Below are 19,664 nucleotides of genomic sequence, written 5' to 3' on the forward strand. Positions count from 1 at the left end.
TTGATATAGTCTATTTTACAAAATAAAATGTATGTGAATATACAGCAGCATATGTATTTCTTATTTATATAATTTTTGTTCTCATCTTTATCAAAGGTGACAAAAAATTATTCTGAATGACTCTCTGAAACACCTGTATGAGTGTTTATCAAGTGAAGTAAATGTATATTTTATTTTACATCGGTATAGGTACAGTCAGAAAGGCTATGTGTGTGTGGTATATCTAATTTGATCTCAGGGTATTAAAATGAATGACCCACAGCATTCCCAGTACTATGAATATGTAAATGTAATACTTCTCAGTGTATGTTGATGAGCAATACTAGGGTCTACAAGCAACTATTACTATGTCATTTCTCCCCACAGTGGGCTGTCTGTGCTTCCTTTATCAGTTTGTTTGGGCCATGAATGCTGTCAAGGACACTGACATTGGCTTAAAAAACAAAGGCTTCATTCATTAAATTAATTCTGAAACAAAAAAGATAAAGAGCTTTAAAGCACACCAAACAAAAAGGATAAAGTGACAAAACATTCACTTTTGAATGTTCCCATGTAACCCAACTCTATTGAGTAACTACACAAACCACTGGACAAATGGAAAACATTCCATAAATAGTTAATCTAAAGTTTAACAAAATATGTAAATGTATTCAGCTAAATATTTCGTTTAGTAGGTCATTTGGTTATGGATGATTTCATTGACACTAAGGGTAGGACTATGTTTCAGTTGTATCATGATCATGTATATTTTAACTGTCATTCCCTGTATGCAAAGTCAATGTATGTTCAAACAGGAAGTGAAAAATGAGAAATCACAGACTAAATCCAAAGATCAATGTAATGAAATGAGTCAATAGTCAAGTGTTCTCTAACTTTACATTACATATTTCAGCCTACCACATACATGAGTAATAAAGAATACAAATTGTACAGTGCATCAGAGCTTGCATGAGAGGTGCATACAGAATAGGAGTTCATAAGGGAAAGAAAGGTTGGGAGGTAAGACAGAGAGATACTCAGTGAGAGAGTGTGTGAGTGTATGAGTCAGAGCACAATACAACGACGGAACGGTAACACTCTGGTCAGTGGGAGATTTAGCGAAACTGTAGAGTTTGCTAATTGAGTTTTTCTAAGGTAAGGCAAACCATTCTAGCTTGACCTGGAGGTCAGGGAGCAACGATCACAGAGAAGAAACTTCTGTGACGGTAAGTCCAGTTGTTTGACTCTGTTGGACTGGGGAGGATCATGTCGAATCCAACATGATGAGACTTTAACCATCTCTGTTAATGGTTGACAACTAGTTAGTTAATGTAAGACTTGTCTTTTATGATTATTTCTAAAGCAGCACAATGCATTTGGCAAAATCTAATAACGTCTTTATATTAACGCGAGTAATACTTTACTACTTTGTTACACATGTATTATATTAATGATAAATAAGTAAAATAATTATGAAGATAATGAATTATAATGCATTTTCTTACACTCAATATCTATGAGGTAGAGAATGGAAACAATGTTGGCTAGAATAAGTTCTAGAATGCATATTCTTTCCTAAGATATGGGACAGTTGGATGTCTGTGGGACAGATATACAGGACACCTATGACACAATACTCTACCAAACAACTACATTTAGAAAGAGGTACAAGTAAACATTTATGAAGGTGTTTATCCCGCTTATACAACAGTTTCCAACGAACATAAGCAAATATTCTAGTAGAAAATAAGTGTTTTCTTTCTATTAACATGTTAATTAGGGAATTTATTCTTCTTCATGTTTTGGTTGCTAAATCACTCATAAAATAATCACTAAGAAATATGCAAAAACTAATGAAAGTTCTGCTCTTGTCCTATAACTACTATGTGGGACAATTTGATCAATTTATAGGTTTGAGAGGAACAAACAATTACATTAGTATTTACATGTTTTATTAGTGATAATGCATTTGTAGCAACCAAATCATGGGAAGGAAATAATTAATAAAACAAAGAAAAAGAGAACTTCTGCTAGAAAAATGTTTGCATATGTTGTTGTTTGAATACTGTGATATAAATGGAATGAACACCTCCAGTCTGTATATTACTTTAGAAAAAATAACTGCACAAAGTGACTCAGCGTGCGTCCTCAATTATTTCCAAATGAATGTAAGGACTATTGGTGTTTATCCATTGAATAAGTGAATTAGGCATTCAAACATGGTTATGGCTTATATTTTTAAATGGAGAAATGGAAGCTACCACACTGACACAGCAGGTGTGTTCCAGCCCTCTTGGGGCCACACTGAGAAGGGTTGTAAGCTGGTATGACCCGGCTGAGTGATGGCTGTAGGTGTGTCAACATAGAGGGAGTTATGGCCATTGTAAGTCACAGACTGACTAATGGGTCAACATTGACATGCAGTTATGGAATCACCATGTCCATTAACTACTGTGTCTACTTACGAAGAAATACCGTATATGAACTAAAAGTAAAATGTTACTAGCTTGATGACAGTGATGTTGATGTTGATGACGATATCTCTGATATTGATAGCATGAAAAAACACATATACATTTTTATCAAAAACATGATTTTTGAGATTTTATTGATTCTAATCAAATTGTCAAGTAGAAAATTGTTTGCCCTGTGTGTCGAAGAGAGAGTTGGCTTACAGTGCAGGCAATTTTATTTTGCAAAGATATACAAATATATATTTTAAAAAATCATAACGTAGCAATATTACAGTTTATTTTAATTACTTTTGTACTATTTTCAGTAGTATTTTCAGTAGGTTTTTTGTTTTCTTAAAACAAAAAAAACACAGATCAAAAAAGCTTTTTTTTCAAAGAATCTAAGCACATTTTACATTCAGTGCAACCCACAAGATCAAAGTCAATGTTTAATCTACAACCCCATTTCCAAAAAAGTTGTGACACTGTGTAAAATGTAAAGAAAAACAGAATGCAAATACGAGTTGATTGGAACTCTTATGGTAGGTAGAGTAAGAAGAGCGCTTTTAAAGCCAGACAACATAGCCAATAAGATAATGGCTGACTATGCAAGAACCTGACTATATGTTAGATCTGTCAACACACACCAACATGTTAACGCCCTATCCCTTTTACAATAGCAGACCTGCAGGCACACGGTTGGACAGAGGTGTTGGCATAAGTGACCGTGCCACATAAGGACTGTTATACCCCATCAGCAACTCCTGTCCAGCTGAGTAATGACAAATTAGATTTGGTCTATATGGTGATAACAGAATTGAACAAACACCGTCGACCTATGGGAGTGAACATATCCTCGTTGTTTAGGCTTGCTTACAACCAGCACATAGGAGCATGTGGCTGCACTGTAAGGATGCAGATGACCCTGGTGCAGACAAATTGTCACACTAAGGAGGATGAAGACAGATCAGGTGTAACTTGCAATCCTGTACCTTCAGGTTTCTCTATTCGCATTGATGCGGTGGTTAATTGGATTCCATCAGCAACATACATTAACATAGATTCAATTACTATCAATTTGCATAATTGTTCCATTCCTGCCACACCAGAGAAGCTCTGCTTGTGTGACTGTGTCCAGACCTGGTCACCAATACCTGTTTATGAATTGCATAATGTCCTGCTCTGTATTACAAATGCTTCTGGAGACACGTGGAGTTTAGGACATAGTGATTGTTCCGCCACGACTCAAACCAACTTCACGGCTCTTGGAGCTATGCCAGAGCAGGTTTACATAGTCTGTGGTGTGAAAGCATACAGCTGCATTCTGAGAAACACGGGTGAGGTATACTGTATGTATATACTCGGTACCTTTGATTAGGCGAGCAGACCAAGGGAAAATGGCAGCCTTATACCAACCCCAACCTCGCCATAAGCGAACACTTACTAAAACCCAACGTGTATTCAGTGTACTGATCCCAGGATATGGCACATAAACCTCACAGGAAGAGATACTGGCCCTGTCCACAGTGTTGGAGAAACACATGAATTTGACCACTGACACAATTGCAGCATTAGGCACAGACCTGAGTGAAAGCCGTTCAGTTGCTCTACAAAACAGAATGGCACTCTGTAAGGTGTTATACATTCATCTCTGATGCATCGCAAAAGGTAATCAATTTAGTCCAAGAAATGAATAAATGATAGATGAGCTCCATGTGTGGGACCCATTCTCAGGGCTTTCCTCTATGGTTGGTCCCTGGGGAATGACAATATACCAGTTGTTGACTACTGTCTTAACTGCTATTGCCCTTTTGGTTGCTTGCAGCATGATATTGTCCTGTTTAATAAAAGTATGTGTTTCTAGGTTTACAACACAGGTAATGGTGCAGAAGCACATAAATGAGGACTCAGATATTTCAGATTTGTTTCAGTTGCCTAACCATTGTGATGATATCATAAAAGATCACGTGGTTTAAGAATATTGTTAGTGGTAGTATAAAATCTATAGAGTTGATGCTTGATGATCCTTGAGGAAAATTGGTTGAGAAGTGAAATTACATGATATTTGATGATATAGGCCGGATTGTTGTGGAATTTCCTGAACTGATGTATTTTTGGATTCTATAAATGTGTAAAGGAATTACTGATTTTAGTATTGAGTTCATGAAATGGTACTGAACCCCTGTGAATAACAAAAGGAAGAACGTTGGTTGTGTTGTAAATGTGGAAAAGGAAGAATGAGGTTTTGAGGTAAACGTAAACCTTTTGTCAGAATGGGGGTAGATGGAGATGAAAGAGTTTTAGGACAGGATAGAGGAAGACACACAACAGGGGGCAGGACGTATAAGGAAGGCATTATTTTCCCAGGATGACCATGCGGATTCTTACCCCCGCCCATTCTGGTAGAAGTATTGAATGTGCTGCCAATTGCGTTAGAGATTCTTCACTGTTACCTTGTGACTATACTCTCTCCTTGCAAGTTAAAAAAAGCTATTCATTGTGCAATAGAGTTTTCCTCTATTGTCTTACATACCATTTTCGTAAACTGTAATGAATTATAAACTGCCATCATAATGTACATCATTTAAACTTTATATTCATTTGAAAATAGAACAAAGACAACATATCAAACATTGAAACTGAAACATTTTATTGTTCCTTAAACAATACATGCCCACTTTGAATTTGATGCCAGCAACACGTTTCAAAAAACCTGGGATAGGGGCAACAAAAGACTGGAAAAGGTGTAATACCAAAAAAAACTATAAAGGCAACCAGGAAAGCCTAGTTTGGCCAGCTTGCGATTAGAACGAATTAATGTTGCTGCCCTGGTTGGATTCAAACCAGGGTCTCCGGTGTGACAAGCTGTGCATTTAACTACTACGCCACTAAACTGTACTTGTGCTGTGCCTTTAACCACTATGTCACTAAACTATACATGTGCAGAAACAGTGTTGATACACTACATTCAATGTGTTAAATTAGAAAGAGATTATTGTAGGGACAGAATGAGACATACTGTACCTGGTCATAAAATTGGGTCTCAACATTAGATCAATTTGTCATGCATTAAAATCACACTAAGTTTGAATATTCCGGTAGACACCATTAACCAATGTGTTAAACTGCAGTTTTTTTAAATTAAGTTTACATCCACCATAAATAGTTTCTATGAACTGTATGGCCTTTGCCACTGGCTGTTTTAACAGCTTATTAGTCAGTAATAGACTAGTATCTACTTACTACTTGGAATAGTCATAAGAATTGAGCCATTTCTAGCGAGTCTGAAGATGAACTTTACACTGCCAAAGCTATTTCATTTCATGGCACAACAACGTTGTGGATGACATTGATACAATAACTATCAATATAGGTGACAATATCTGACTATTTCGTCAAGTGAAAAGACGAGAGAATCGAGGAAACCCATCCTGTTTTACGGCGCAAGGGGTTGTGGTCTATATTGCTTTGTTGTAGGCAAGGATCGGACACCGGTCACACAAATGTCAGCCCGCCGCTCCATTTACGATATTTAACAATGGCAAGTCAGTCCAGAGACATTTGCACTTCTTGGCTAGCTCCTCTTACGCGGCCCGGCAAAAACCTGGTGGAACATCTCGCAAGTACGTAGTTTAATTGGCAACAAGTCAGTAACATGATTGGGTAAAAAAGAGAACCCCACAGAGGATGAATTTGAAGGAGCATCCGCTGGAGTCCATACCAAAAGTCGGTGAGCTCAAAGGTGAGGGCAAACGAGGACTCAAAAGGGAATGTCTCCTTATAATCATCACCTGGCGCAACCAGAAGACGACTAGTCACCCATGAGACTCTCACTCCTCTATAGGTTTCCTGATAGCTTCTGACCCTCCTGGGGAGTTTTTCATAAACACTGTGCGTCTGTTCTTGTTGTTGCTCTGGGGTTTCAGACTGGGCATCTGTCACAGCATGTAACAACTACTGATGGAAAAAGGGCTTTATAAAATATATTTGATTGACTGACCTGACTGGTTGACAACCAGGAGCCAATTGCCAAGAAGAATAGGTTATGGCAGCGAAAGGTTTTGATTTTATATTGGATTATAACATATATAAAACTCATAGCCAAATACAAACACATCCATGAAAACAAGTTTGTGTAAGCAGTTGCTGTCTAGGTTCAAATGTCATGTCACGGGCCAGAGTAAGTATTAATAAAGAAAAAAAAAGTAAGACAACATATAAACTCCAGTGATCTACCTTCAACAGTATAATGTATATACAGTTATAATGTATCTATAACACCAATGTCTAATTTGTATGTTTTACGTATATATTTTGTGTGTGTATTTGTATGTTTGTGTATGTGTCCGTGTATGTATATATATATGTTTGTGTGTGTGTCAGAGAGATCGGGTTTTTAGGTCCTTGGAATAAAGATGGTGAAACAGAAAGTGCTGTGTGCTGTGGTTGTAGCCCTGGGATGTGTGAGCATCATCACTCTAATCCTGACTTTAGTTCAGCACCACACCGTGGATCTGCCCCATCGCATGCAGGTGACCACACACTGTTATATGTGTACTTGTTAACTTGGGATGCATCGGTATTTGTGGAATTTGGATAAATTCAGCATGTGGTTAATTATAGCACTTGCTAATCATTTGTTATTAGAACAAAAGTCTTTGTTGGGTAATAGCCAGCTCCTCTCAAAAGCAGGGAAATGGAGTATATATCTCCTCCAAATCTGTCTTAATAAGCCATGCATAGTAATACATATTTTGCACAATTGTTGAAGGGTCAATTTGTAAGATTTCTATTGTATAAGGACCACACAAGAAGATATGAAGATATCTGCAGGGAATATTTTAAGCTAGGTTTTAAATATTTTTCCACAAAACTCTGCCTGAAATATTCCCCACTGAAACTTTCATGCCAGTCCATCTATCAGTTTGTGTCACATCCTGGTACGACTGGCTTGCCGTGTCAGTGAGATCCCTCATTTGGATCACAGATACATGTTTGGTTGTTTTTCGCCCTCACCTGTTTCCCTAATCACTGTTCTTATTTAAGTTCCTCCTTTCTCAATGTATCTTGTCGGTCTTCATTTGGTGTACGCCTTATGTTTCGGTTGTTCTGTCTGGTTTAGTGGTTCTTTTGTTATTATTCAAGTTATTTTAGTTAATGTTCTCCGTTCTCCCTGCGCTTGTGTCCATGCCTCGTCAACCGTTACAGATTGCGTAGACTTGTAGTCTATTCACACTCCCTTTAGAAACTTGCAGTAAACACGAAACTTGCAGTAAACCCCACCCTAAACCCGCTAATTAGAGGAAGCGTTCTACACAGTTTTCCTATAAAGTCACTAATGTTGAATTCATACAATATTTTTTTTAGCATTTCCTCAATCTTCCCTCATTGGTGCATGGAATGGCACTTTCAGTTTTCTCACACATGCCATAATAGGCTGTACAGAAAGTTACATGTTTTATATGTCTTATAAATGATGCTGGCCAAGGCATCATAATGTGACAGATGCAAAATTATGCTCTTATGTAACAATGGAGACAATTCAAAGAAAGTTGTTTTATTATTATGCCAGACTATGAATGACCAACCACCCAGGTTTGTAGTTTGAAGCAATTTCGTATCTTTTGTACAGAGCTGGATATTACCCACACATTTTTCTAACTTGACTTTTCCTGCCAACAGCACAGATAAGGTAGGGACCATACAACTAAATTCTTAGTTGTCGGTTCTCTCGAGACGGTGCTGATACTTACAGCTATTGTGCTAAGTTAACCATTATGCTGACCTAAACTTATTTTAAACTACACTTAAATACAAATGGTATCAATGAAGAACATAGTCCAAATGCCCCAAATCACATAGTATCCATTTAACTTGTTTATAATTGACATAAACTGTTCACCATGAAGAACAGTTTTCAGGTGAGATTCCCGTGAAGAACATATTGTTGACACGATGGAATTAATAAATGTTATGTTGTTCAGTATGGGATGGTGTTTGATGCAGGATCCACACACACTTCTCTCTTCATTTACCGTTGGCCTGGCAACAAAGAAAACAACACTGGGGTTGTGTCACAGATGCTGGTCTGTAAGGTTAAAGGTCAGTGGCTGTCTGAGAATAATAATAATTATTACTCTACTATTTTTCTCTACTATCTCTTGAAGGTGAATCTAAACTTCTGCATAAATGAAAATTTCACACAGTCAGACATTGACATTGGGCTGTCAGACTTGGAAATAAGCTGCCATTTTGGGAAAGTTACCCGAATCTAATGAATCAACATACATTGGCATAGCCAGTTCAGACAGGAAACCTGTGTGTTCATTGGTCGCTCCTATCACAATATCAGATTGCATACTGACTATTTAATTTCAGATTACTCGCTCAGTCTGATGTGTGCTGGTCTAACTAAAGGGTATGTTTCCAAGAAATGGTTAAACTAATACAAGTCATTATCTGTCTGAAATTCAGCCGTGAAAAAAGGATGTAAACCCCCTGGAAAGTTTTCCTTTTTTAACGTATTGTGACATTTGTAATTTATCTAATTGCACAAAAAAATTACTTTGATATAATCTATGCAATTAGCAATTACAGTCCATTTGGAAAGTGTTCAGATCCCTTCACTTTTTGTACATTTGACGTCACTGGACACTCAGTCACCTTTGGATTTGCTGCACGTTGCATAGCATTCAGCCTTCCAAGTCACAGCATCTACAGTGTGGTGTGTACTGCTCCAGTCATACTAATGAGGAGCCAATAGAATTTGATAACGATTACTAGGTCCAATCCTGGAAACGAAGCTATCGGCTTTGTTTCCACAATTCCCTAGACATGCCTTTCCTACATGAAAAACACATCATTAAAATTCAAGATGTGTTTGAATGTACCATATTCAATAACTAACTCACGGTGGGGGGAAAGAAATCCCAATGTACACAAGGATACTTCATTGGGCACGAGGGCAGATGTTTCAATATGCCCCTTAGCCATTTACAATATTTCTATGGCAACTTGATCACAAGGGTTGTTTTAGACCTACTTAAGTGACTCACTCCCCCCGTCACCTGCTGTTCTGTAGGAGGGGGCATCTCCAGCTATGCCGAGGACCCCCCAGGTGCAGGCCTAAGTCTGAAGGAATGCCTGGACAGTGCTCTGGCAGCCATCCCTGCCAAGCAGCAAAGGACAACCCCTGTGTACCTTGGTGCTACTGCCGGGATGCGAATCTTGCAGTAAGTTGAGACTCAGTTGTATTATCTTGATACGAGAAATACAGTTGGTTTTTTGACACTTTGGTGCTATTATCAGTAGTACAGTGCACTCATCATATTGAACAGAGTACTCTAAACTGATCATATTGAACAAAGTACTCCAAACTGATAATATTGAAAAGAGTACTCCAAACTGATCATATTGAACAAAGTACTCCAAACTGATAATATTGAAAAGAGTACTCCAAACTGATCATATTGAACAGAGTACTCCAAACTGATAATATTGAAAAGAGTACTCCAAACTGATCATATTGAACAGAGTACTCCAAACTGATCATATTGAACAGAGTACTCCAAACTGATCATATTGAACAGAGTACTCCAAACTGATCATATTGAATAGAGTACTCCAAACTGATCATATTTGCAAACCATTGAATCTTGAATTCAAAACCAATGATTTTTCTTTCAGTTGGTTTGTAAACATCTTTGACCACAAGATCAGTAATCTGTTACAGTTTATTTTACTGTTTTCACATTAGGTAAATTACCCATGACAATTGACAGAAAATAATTTCCATAATTGCAGTGGCTTGCAGTCTGGGCAGGCATGGTAGACACTGCCTTCCCTGGGGCTTTGGAAGAAATTGAAATATATGATAATGTGTTCCATAATTTCAAAAAACGTCCATAATAAATAAAAAAGTTATGATCCATTATGGAAAATTACCATTATGAGTAAATGGTATTTCAACAATAGAGAAGAAAATCTTATCCAAAATTATGCATGTACTTGGTAGGAACATAATTGATTTCAATGTGCTTTTTCTAGATAGGTTTTTGTACTCTTGTCAAAAAGGTATGTTTTCACAACTCTAAGCATCTGTTGTGTTTATTGTACTATGAGTGGTGAACTATTACCACATCCCTATGTGAATACTACCAAAGTATATAAAAAAGTATGGAAATCCCATTTACCACAGCCAAAACCTAAGACTAAATAAACAAACAGGAAAACATTCAGTGTGCATAACATGATGGTGTGCTGGCTTACTCAATCTGCAGAATTAATAATAGCAAGGAAAACAGACACAATCTGCAGAATTAATAATAACAAGGAAAACAGACTCAATCTGCAGAATTAATAATAACAAGGAAAACAGACTCAATCTGCAGAATTAATAATAACAAGGAAAACAGACTCAATCTGCAGAATTAATAATAACAAGGAAAACAGACTCAATCTGCAGAATTAATAATAACAAGGAAAACAGAATTTCTTCAATCTACTTAACGTCTGAATATTGTTTTTTCTGCTCAGGCTCAAGAACCACACCCAGTCTGGTCAGGTGTTGGAGCAGGTAACCAAGGCGATCCGAGGCTATCCCTTTGACTTCCAGGGTGCACGGATCCTCACTGGGATGGAGGAGGGGGCTTATGCATGGATTACTGTTAATTATCTACAAGGGGGCTTTGTCGAGGTGTGTATAAACACAACATGCTGATTGGCCCATTGACGAGTTTGGTCGTTGTAACCTTTGCTGAAGCACTCTTACTATGACATTTACAAAGGTTGATGGATATATTGTGGCAGTGCCATGTATAAACATTGAAATAACCTGCTGTAATGGTGAATTGCAGTTTAACACTGTAGTGAAGTATTTTTAGGGGAGACTGGGGTTGGCTGTCAAACTGCCCTAATTAGTGTTTCTCAGCAACAGTACACCTAATTGTGTTGATGGACTAAATAACTAAAAACACCTAACAATATATTAATATTAAGGACCATTCTGCAAGAAGGAAAGCCTCCTGTTCTTTGAGGGATGAAGGCCATTGAAAATCTACTTTTACCCTGAGCCCTCTGAAACCTCCCATAAAGGTTCCCTGATGTTGAGATCTGGTGATTGGGGAGGCCATGGAAGGTGTTTGACTTCATTCTGGTGTTCATAGGACAACTCCTGAATTTATGGCCACAATAAATTCCGGCTTTGTGAAGTTTACAACATACAGTTTTTGTTGAGGCTGCGTGACAGAGATGCTGATTCCATTCTGTGGTCATTTTCTAGGTGTTTTTTTTTGGGGGTCATTGAGCAACTATCCTGTTGTGTGTTTGTTTGTCCCTATTGGTCAGCTTTGACTTGCAACCTCAGTTCCACATGATCTTAGCCAGCTTTCAGTTTTTGGAACTCAGTTGCAACCTAGTTTCCACATATTGCTTTGGAACCTCATATAAATGTGGTAATTGTCAGACATAAGAGCCACTAATTGGCAATCAACCAAATTTGACCTCTGCCGCTGCGTTTGAAATTGTGATTTAGTTACTTCAAAGTAGCAGTCCTTTTCCATCTGGTGTTTCCATTATTCTGTATGCAGAATTATGCATACAGCAGGAGAATATGACAACTGCAATGTCTTTATTCTATTTCAATACAAAGAATGAAAAAGTTCCTGATATAATATTAAGCAAACGTACATTTGAGTGCATTATAGGACAAAAAAACCCAGTTTACAACAAATTGAATACGTGTAGGTCTGGCATAATGCCAGAACTCACATGTATGTATCAGTAAAATAGCATGAAAAAGCTTTGAATATCTTGATCCATTGTCCAACTGGGTTGTTAATTATAATGTTGTTTTTTTTAACCACTGTTTAACCACTTGGATGACAATTACTACTTGTTCTAAGCAGTACAGCTACGCAGGAGAATGGGTGCACCCTAAAACAAGGATGATCTGGGGTGCTCTGGACATGGGAGGCTCTTCCACACAGATAACCTTTACCCCTAGCCAGCCAGTGCAGGACCCTGCCTCTGCCTTGGTATCCAAGCTCTATGGTTACGAATATGAGGTGTACACCCACAGCTACCTGTGCTATGGCAAGGAGCAGGCCATGAGGCAGCTACTGGTACATCTACTGAAGGTAAATATGTGGAAGTACATTATGTTAACCCTTGTCATGTTTTTTTTTTTACAGTATTTACTGTGGAATTACTAAACCAATAAGGAACAAGTGGGCGGGGGTTCAGATCTCGTATTGCTAATAACCCCCGGCTAATAGCTGTTTCTATTGCACTAAGTTACACCATGGGTATGACAAAAAAGACCTCTTACTCTTCTAATTGTGTTGGTAACTGGTTTATAACAGCAACATGGCATCTCAGGGGTTTTTGGTTTGTTGCCAACATACCACGGCTTAGTGCTGAGCTTGGAACCCATAACCGTGGATCTACAAGTGCGGCGCTTCACTGAGCCACAGACAGTTTGGAACTGTAGTATGCTCTAATACAATATTTACTGTAGGGTTTTTGCTGACATCACTACACATTTGCAATGTTTTTCATTGACGTAGAAGTTAAGAATTCCTTGAGGAAACTTAACAGACAAACACTAAAATGTTTAATTATCCGTGACCTGTATATATGACTATTGACTGAAAAGTTTGGCCTTTTTACTATTACATGGCTTCCAGACCTTTTTTCCCTCTCAGTATCTCTCTCCAGTCGAGGTTTGGCTTTATAGCTGCTTAAATGATTCAACCAAACTCTCTTCTCTCAGACGAGTGGGTTTAACCATTCAGTTTGGCACCCCTGCTACCACCTTGGTTACAACTTGACCCTGACTCTGGGTGACCTCTACAAGTCTCCCTGCGTTGCCAGACCAGTGATATTTGACCCAGCGTCAGAGGTCACTTTCACAGGAACCAGTGAGCCACAGTTGTGTCTCAACCAGATGAAGAACATCATGAACCTGACTGAATGCTCCCTGGCCCCTGCCTGTGGCTTCAACGGGGTCTACCAGCCCCCTGTCATTGGAAGATTCTTTGTGAGTATTCAGCCCATTAAACTGGCATCCCAGACAGGCTCAATCAAACACTCCAAATATTTTAAATATGTCTGACCCCTGTGTACAGTATATACTCTCTTTCCCCAGGCATTCTCAACGTACTATTACACCTTTGACTTCCTTGGTCTGGCTCCACAGTCCTCTTTGTCCGAGGCGACTAGCACTATAGACACTTTCTGTAAAAGGACTTGGGAGTCGGTGAGATATAAAGACCACTAATAACATTTCACTTTGCTAGGATATTAACGCAAAGAACACAGATTAATATATACAATTTAAAATGCAATTGTATCTGGCATATATACATCAATTCACCTTAATTTACAAACAATCTATAATAACGCAATTCATAGTGTTACTGTAACTTTGTTTAATTTTGATAATAACTATTTTGGCAGCTCAAGAAAGAGTACAGTGACAAGGACCAATACCTTCGTGATTACTGTGCCACAGCCAATTACATAATGACGGTATTACTGGATGGTTACAAATTCAACCAAACCTGGGAAAACATATACTTTCAGAGACAGGTTTGTGTTTTTTAACTCATGCACCGATAAATAAGAAACATCAACATCCCATAGAAAGACTCAACTTTAGAGCTTTAGACAGAATGAATGAAATAATACCAATATATACAAATAAGCATTTTCACACAAGAATTCTGCTTTTAAATCAAGTATATCATATACTGTAATTACCTACATATATGTTAATATAAATGGCAGCTGGGCGCAGCAGAACCGGGGAGGAATGGGGCTCATAATAACAGCTGTAGCGAAATTATTGTAATTTTGTCAAATAATTCACACACAGTTTCCATGTTTTTTTTGTAAATGTATTTACTTACTACTTTACATTTATTTTAGTATTATGAGCTGTTGTCCCATCACCAGTCTCCTGTGGTTTAAATATATAAAGAGTTGCTCTCTCAGGTGGCAGACACAGACATCGGCTGGACGCTGGGCTATATGTTGAACCTGACCAACCTGATCCCTTCAGAGCTTCCACTGGTGCTGACAGGTGTACAGCGAGGCCAGTGGGCAACAGGGGTCTTCTTCATCGTGTTTGCGGTCCTCCTCAGCTTCACGGGGCTGTCCATACTGTGGCTCTGGAAACCACAAGATGGACGAGGCGACCCGTAACAGTTGAGGCAATCACACTCAGGACACCTCTGTGTTCTATTACCTTGTGTTAATATGGAGATCAGCAGGCATTGTTGAAAGGCTTTACAAGGTTACCAATTTTGAAGACAATTGGCTTCCTGTTTTCGTAGTTGTTGCGTAGCTTAGTGTGTTTATTTTAAGTGTAAGTAATTATCTTGCGATAATTTGAATGTAATTAAAATGCCTAATCACAGCTTTATAAAAGAAGGGTGTGAAACCCATTCCTCTGATTTCATAAATTTTCATCGTGCATTTTTACAAACAACATGGCAGAAAATAGCCTTTATGGAAGAATTTGAAGAATTTTACATTGGTAGAATAAGAGTAAAATTGTTAACCAGTGAATCTTGACTGACAGACCTTACATGCAGTTACATGCAGACACAGTATCATCTGGTTCATTGTCTGATAAAGCAATGGTTGCTCTAGACATAAATGGGTAAATTCATATAAGAAAATGGGCATATGTAATATACACATATTATATATATATATATATATATATATATATATGTGTGTGTGTGTGTGCGCGCGTATGGTAAATACTAGTCTTTATTCATTGATGTAGACATTAATGATTTTCGGTTTGTCCACCAGATGGCAGTGAAGGATCACTAAAAGGTGAACGTTGGTGAAGGAATACACACAAAAAAATACCTGGCAACAATTTGCATCAGTTCTTTGAGTATTTCCAATAACAATATTTTTTCAAGTAAATAAAATATACTTCGATTCCGGAGTCAAACATAAGTTTAATCCAACTTAATTTATTTGTCTGTTCGCTTTCATCCAACTTACTTTTCCCCCCTCAATTCCATTGTGATTCTAATGGCAAGCAACCATTTGTGCCTTGGTCAGTTAAACGGCTAATGGTGGAAATCGATGTTCTCCTCATTGAATGTACATTTTTCAGATGGTTTTGATACACCTTCATCATGATCCATCATTCTTCACTTCACAGCATACAAAAACCCCTCCATGATAAACCAAAGATTGAAAATGGTCACTAGCAGCACTTATTTTACTTATTATGCAATCTTAGAGATGGCTTTCTTACTGCCAATCGACCTGTGAAACCTACTGCTTGAAAGTCTTCTGTTTACAGTTGAAACTTTCTTACTCCGACTAGTGTTAAGCTGAGCTTAAATGATCATCTCCTGATGCTGTTTTGGCTTTGGGTCTGGCAGACCTCTTCCTGTGAGTTTCCTCCAGTTTGATGGTGTAGGAAACTGTACTCACTGACACCTGACATTTCTTAGCAATTTCTCAAAAGGAAATACCTACACCTTTAAGGATTTTAAAGGTCTGTCTGTCTTCCTTTCTTAATTGCCTCTTCCTGCCTACTTCCGCAGTACAATATTGTCCAAATAATGCGTATGAGGGTGTGGGAACAGACTGTTACTGAGTTTGTAATTAATCAACAAAAAAGTTGGGACACCTGTAGAAATTGTTAACATCAATTTTCAAGGCTTAATTTACTTCCATTGCTGCAGATTTTGCAGCAGTAAGTTGTTAACCTATCACTGCCAGTTTTTGGTAATTTGAACTTACAGGTGTACCATTTCAGGTTATTCACTAGACCCAAACTGCTTACATTTTGATAAAAACTGAAAGATGGGGGTGTTCTTAACCCTTTGACTGGTAGTGTATACATTTTGTTGTTCATTAAACATCCAAGTGGACCATGTTCTCCACCTCCATTGTCGAAGCGGCCGCTCTGAGCTATGGTCATAAGGTCTCCGGTGCCTGTCGAGGTGGCAATCCCCGAACCCGGTGGTGGACACCAGAAGTAAGGGATGCCGTCAAGCTGAAGGAGTCCTATCAGGCCTGGTTGGCTTGTGGGACTCCTGAGGCAGCTGACGGGTACCGGCAGGCCAAGCGGATTGCAGCCCGGGTGGTTGTGGAGGCAAAAACTTGGGCCTGGGAGGAGTTCGGTGAGTCCATGGAGAAGGACTATCGGCTGGCTTCGAAGAGATTCTGACAAACCATCCGGCGCCTCAGGAGAGGGAAACAGTGCCCTACCAACGCTGTTTACAGTAGAGGTGGGCAGCTGTTGACCTCAACTGGGGATGTCGTCGGGCGGTGGAAGGAGTACTTCAAGGATCTCCTCAATCCCACCGTCACGTCTTCCATTGAGGAAGCAGAGGCTGAGGGCTCAGAGGTGGACTCGTCCATCACCCGGGCTGAAGTCACTGAGGTGGTCAAGAAACTCCTCGGTGGCAAGGCACCGGGGGTGGATGAGATCCGCCCTGAGTACCTCAAGTCTCTGGATGTTGTGGTGCTGTCTTGGTTGACACGCCTCTGCAGCATCGCGTGGCGGTCGGGGACAGTGCCTCTGGAATGGCAGACCGGGGTGGTGGTCCCTCTTTTTAAGAAGGGGGACCGGAGGGTGTGTTCCAACTATAGGGGGATCACACTTCTCAGCCTCCCCGGGAAAGTCTATGCCAGGGTACTGGAGAGGAGAATATGGCCAATAGTAGAACCTCTGATTCAGGAGGAACAGTGTGGTTTTCGTGGAACACTGGACCAGCTCTATACCCTATACAGGGTGCTGGAGGGTTCATGGGAGTTTGCCCAACCAATCCACATGTGTTTTGTGGATTTGGAGAAGGCATTCGACTGTGTCCCTCGCTGCAACCTGTGGAGGGTGCTTCGGGAGTATGGGGTCCTGGGTCCTTTGCTAAGGGCTGTCAGGTCCCTGAATGACCGAAGCAGGAGCTTTGTTCGCATTGCCGGCAGTAAGTCAGACTTGTTCCCAGTGCATGTTGGACTCCGGCAGGGCTGCCCTTTGTCGCCGGTTCTGTTCGTAATTTTTATGGACAGAATTTCTAGGCGCAGCCAGGGGCCGGAGGGTGTCAGGTTTAGGGACCACACGATTTCGTCTCTGCTCTTTGCGGATGATGTTGTCGTGTTGGCCCCTTCAAACCAGGACCTTCAGCATGCAATGGGACGGTTTGCAGCCGAGTGTGAAGCGGTTGGGATGAAAATCAGTACCTCCAAATCCGAGGCCATGGTCCTCAGTCGGAAAAGGGTGGCTTGCCCACTTCAGGTTGGTGGAGAGTTCCTGCCTCAAGTGGAGGAGTTTAAGTATCTAGGGGTCTTGTTCACGAGTGAGGGAAGGATGGAACGGGAGATTGACAGACAGATCGGGGCAGCTTCTGCAGTAATGCGGTTTATGTATCGGTCTGTCGTGGTGAAGAAAGAGCTGAGCAGCAAGGCGAAGCTCTTGATTTACCGGTCAATCTACGTTCCTACTCTCACCTATGGTCATGAGCTTTGGGTCATGACCGAAAGGACAAGATCCCGGATACAGGCGGCCGAAATGAGCTTTCTCCGCAGGGTGACTGGGCGATCCCTTAGAGATTGGGTGAGAAGCTCGGTCACCCGGGAGGAGCTCAGAGTAGAGCCGCTGCTCCTCCACATCGAGAGGGGTCAGCTGAGGTGGCTTGGGCATCTGTTCCGGATGCCTCCTGGACACCTTCCCGGGAAGGTGTTCCGTGCTCGTCCCACCGGGAGGAGACCCCGGGGAAGACCTAGGACACGCTGGAGGGACATGTCTCCCGGCTGGCCTGGGAACGCCTCGGTGTCCCCCAGGAAGAGCTGGAGGAAGTGTCTAGGGAGAGGGAAAGTCTGGGCATCTCTGCTTAGACTGCTGACCCCGCGACCTGGCCCCGGCTAAGCGGAAGAAGATGGATGGATTAAACATCTGTACGACATTGTGGAAAATCCTCTCAAAACCTGCAAATTCTGAATTGCCAACATTCCTGTAAGAACTGGACGGGCTGAAGTCAAAATATGTAAATCACTTGACTCAGTTAAATCAAATTTCGATTTCATGCAAATTTTATGTACAGACAGATATAGCATGTAATTTTAACATAATATATTTAAGTTGTTGGTTAAATATTTAAAGGTTAACACGAGACCTCAAAACACCTCAAAATCATTTGGGCAGATCATGTTTCCAATGTGTAAAATCTTTTTTTGAAAGTGTGGCACGTTTACAAATTTTACCCTCAATGATATTTGAGGGTAATGAGGGTAAATTATATATATATATATATATATATATATATATATATATATATATATATATATATATATATATATATATATATACATATAATTTTACCCTCAATGATAAATAGTATGAACTTAGCCAGTTATAATTGTATGCATTTTTGGTGACTTGATCAACAGTCAATAATCATAGAATATGTACACAGCACATTTACTAAGATGACTTTTTGGGGGTGGGTGGGACATTACATTGCCAGCAGAAAGATAATTTCAATGTCTGAAAGACAAGGCCTCCAGGTCTTAAATTGTGTCACTTTCATTTTATTTTTGGGGGACTACACCTCAAACATACTAAGCCATTTACCAGGCCTAAAATGTTTACTTATGTGTAAATAATTCCACAAAATCATGTTTTGATTATTCTAGAGGAGATATTGCCTATGTCATTATTACTTAGTTGCTTAACCGAGCATAAATGCTGATGTTTGGCTGACAATACAATTATATTTTGTGCCCTATACTGGGCATATGTATGACCAACACATTCAATTGAAAACTGTTTTCTGTATTGCTAAAGTAACTCCAATTACCGCTAAAGTAACAAGACACTTTTTGTTATAAATAATGCAATAAGGTAAATCATTCCTTTTTAAAGATAGTCACATGTAATTTAAATAGTCGATTAAAAAGAATACACCCCAACACTGAAAATTGTCCACAATGTGATCATGTGTTGAGAACAGCTATCAGTAAAACTGAGAAACTAAAATCCCCAAATCAGAAGAGTGTGACAGGTCCTGGAAATCACAGTAACTGTTAAAGAAATAATGAGTCATATTGAATGGAATTATTGATCAATTTCATGTATTTATTGTATTCAGCCTTTATAAGCTGCACAGCTAGATTTTTACATGCAAAGAAAATAAAACAAATATATTATATCTACTTTAAGTAAACAGTGTTGCTATGAATATTACACTTTTTAAA

At 39.4% G+C, this 19,664-nt stretch overlaps 1 protein-coding gene across 4 annotated transcripts; it reads left to right on the forward strand.

Annotated features, from left to right (window-relative positions):
- Positions 1–932: 932 nt before the first annotated feature.
- Positions 933–15,139, forward strand: entpd8 (ectonucleoside triphosphate diphosphohydrolase 8). 4 transcript variants are annotated; one of them, XM_020055235.3, is made up of 10 exons: positions 933–999; positions 6,816–6,964; positions 8,417–8,534; positions 9,514–9,664; positions 10,968–11,127; positions 12,335–12,568; positions 13,204–13,470; positions 13,579–13,689; positions 13,890–14,021; positions 14,427–15,139. In XM_020055235.3, exons 2-10 carry the CDS (start codon positions 6,848–6,850, stop codon positions 14,634–14,636), a joined length of 1,500 nt encoding a protein of 499 aa, XP_019910794.1. In that variant the 5' UTR covers positions 933–999; positions 6,816–6,847; the 3' UTR covers positions 14,637–15,139. The 4 variants fall into 4 exon arrangements, with proteins under 4 accessions (XP_019910794.1, XP_019910793.1, XP_010879361.1 ...); XM_020055234.3 differs by lacking the exon at positions 933–999 and adding an exon at positions 1,020–1,205; XM_010881059.4 differs by lacking the exon at positions 933–999 and adding an exon at positions 1,020–1,205 and having other exon boundaries at positions 12,338–12,568.
- Positions 15,140–19,664: the final 4,525 nt, after the last annotated feature.

This window comes from Esox lucius, chromosome 17, assembly GCF_011004845.1.
Source record: "Esox lucius isolate fEsoLuc1 chromosome 17, fEsoLuc1.pri, whole genome shotgun sequence".
Lineage (NCBI taxonomy): Eukaryota > Metazoa > Chordata > Actinopteri > Esociformes > Esocidae > Esox > Esox lucius.

What these genes read in the sequence shown, in the direction of transcription:
- entpd8 (XM_020055235.3), top strand. Translation starts at nt 6,848, where the DNA reads ATGGTGAAACAGAAAGTGCTGTGTGCTGTGGTTGTAGCCCTGGGATGT. An exon ending in ATCTGCCCCATCGCATGCAG is followed by an intron (nt 6,965 to 8,416) that starts GTGACCACACAC and finishes TATGTTGTTCAG; the next exon opens with TATGGGATGGTGTTTGATGC. An exon ending in GCTGGTCTGTAAGGTTAAAG is followed by an intron (nt 8,535 to 9,513) that starts GTCAGTGGCTGT and finishes GCTGTTCTGTAG; the next exon opens with GAGGGGGCATCTCCAGCTAT.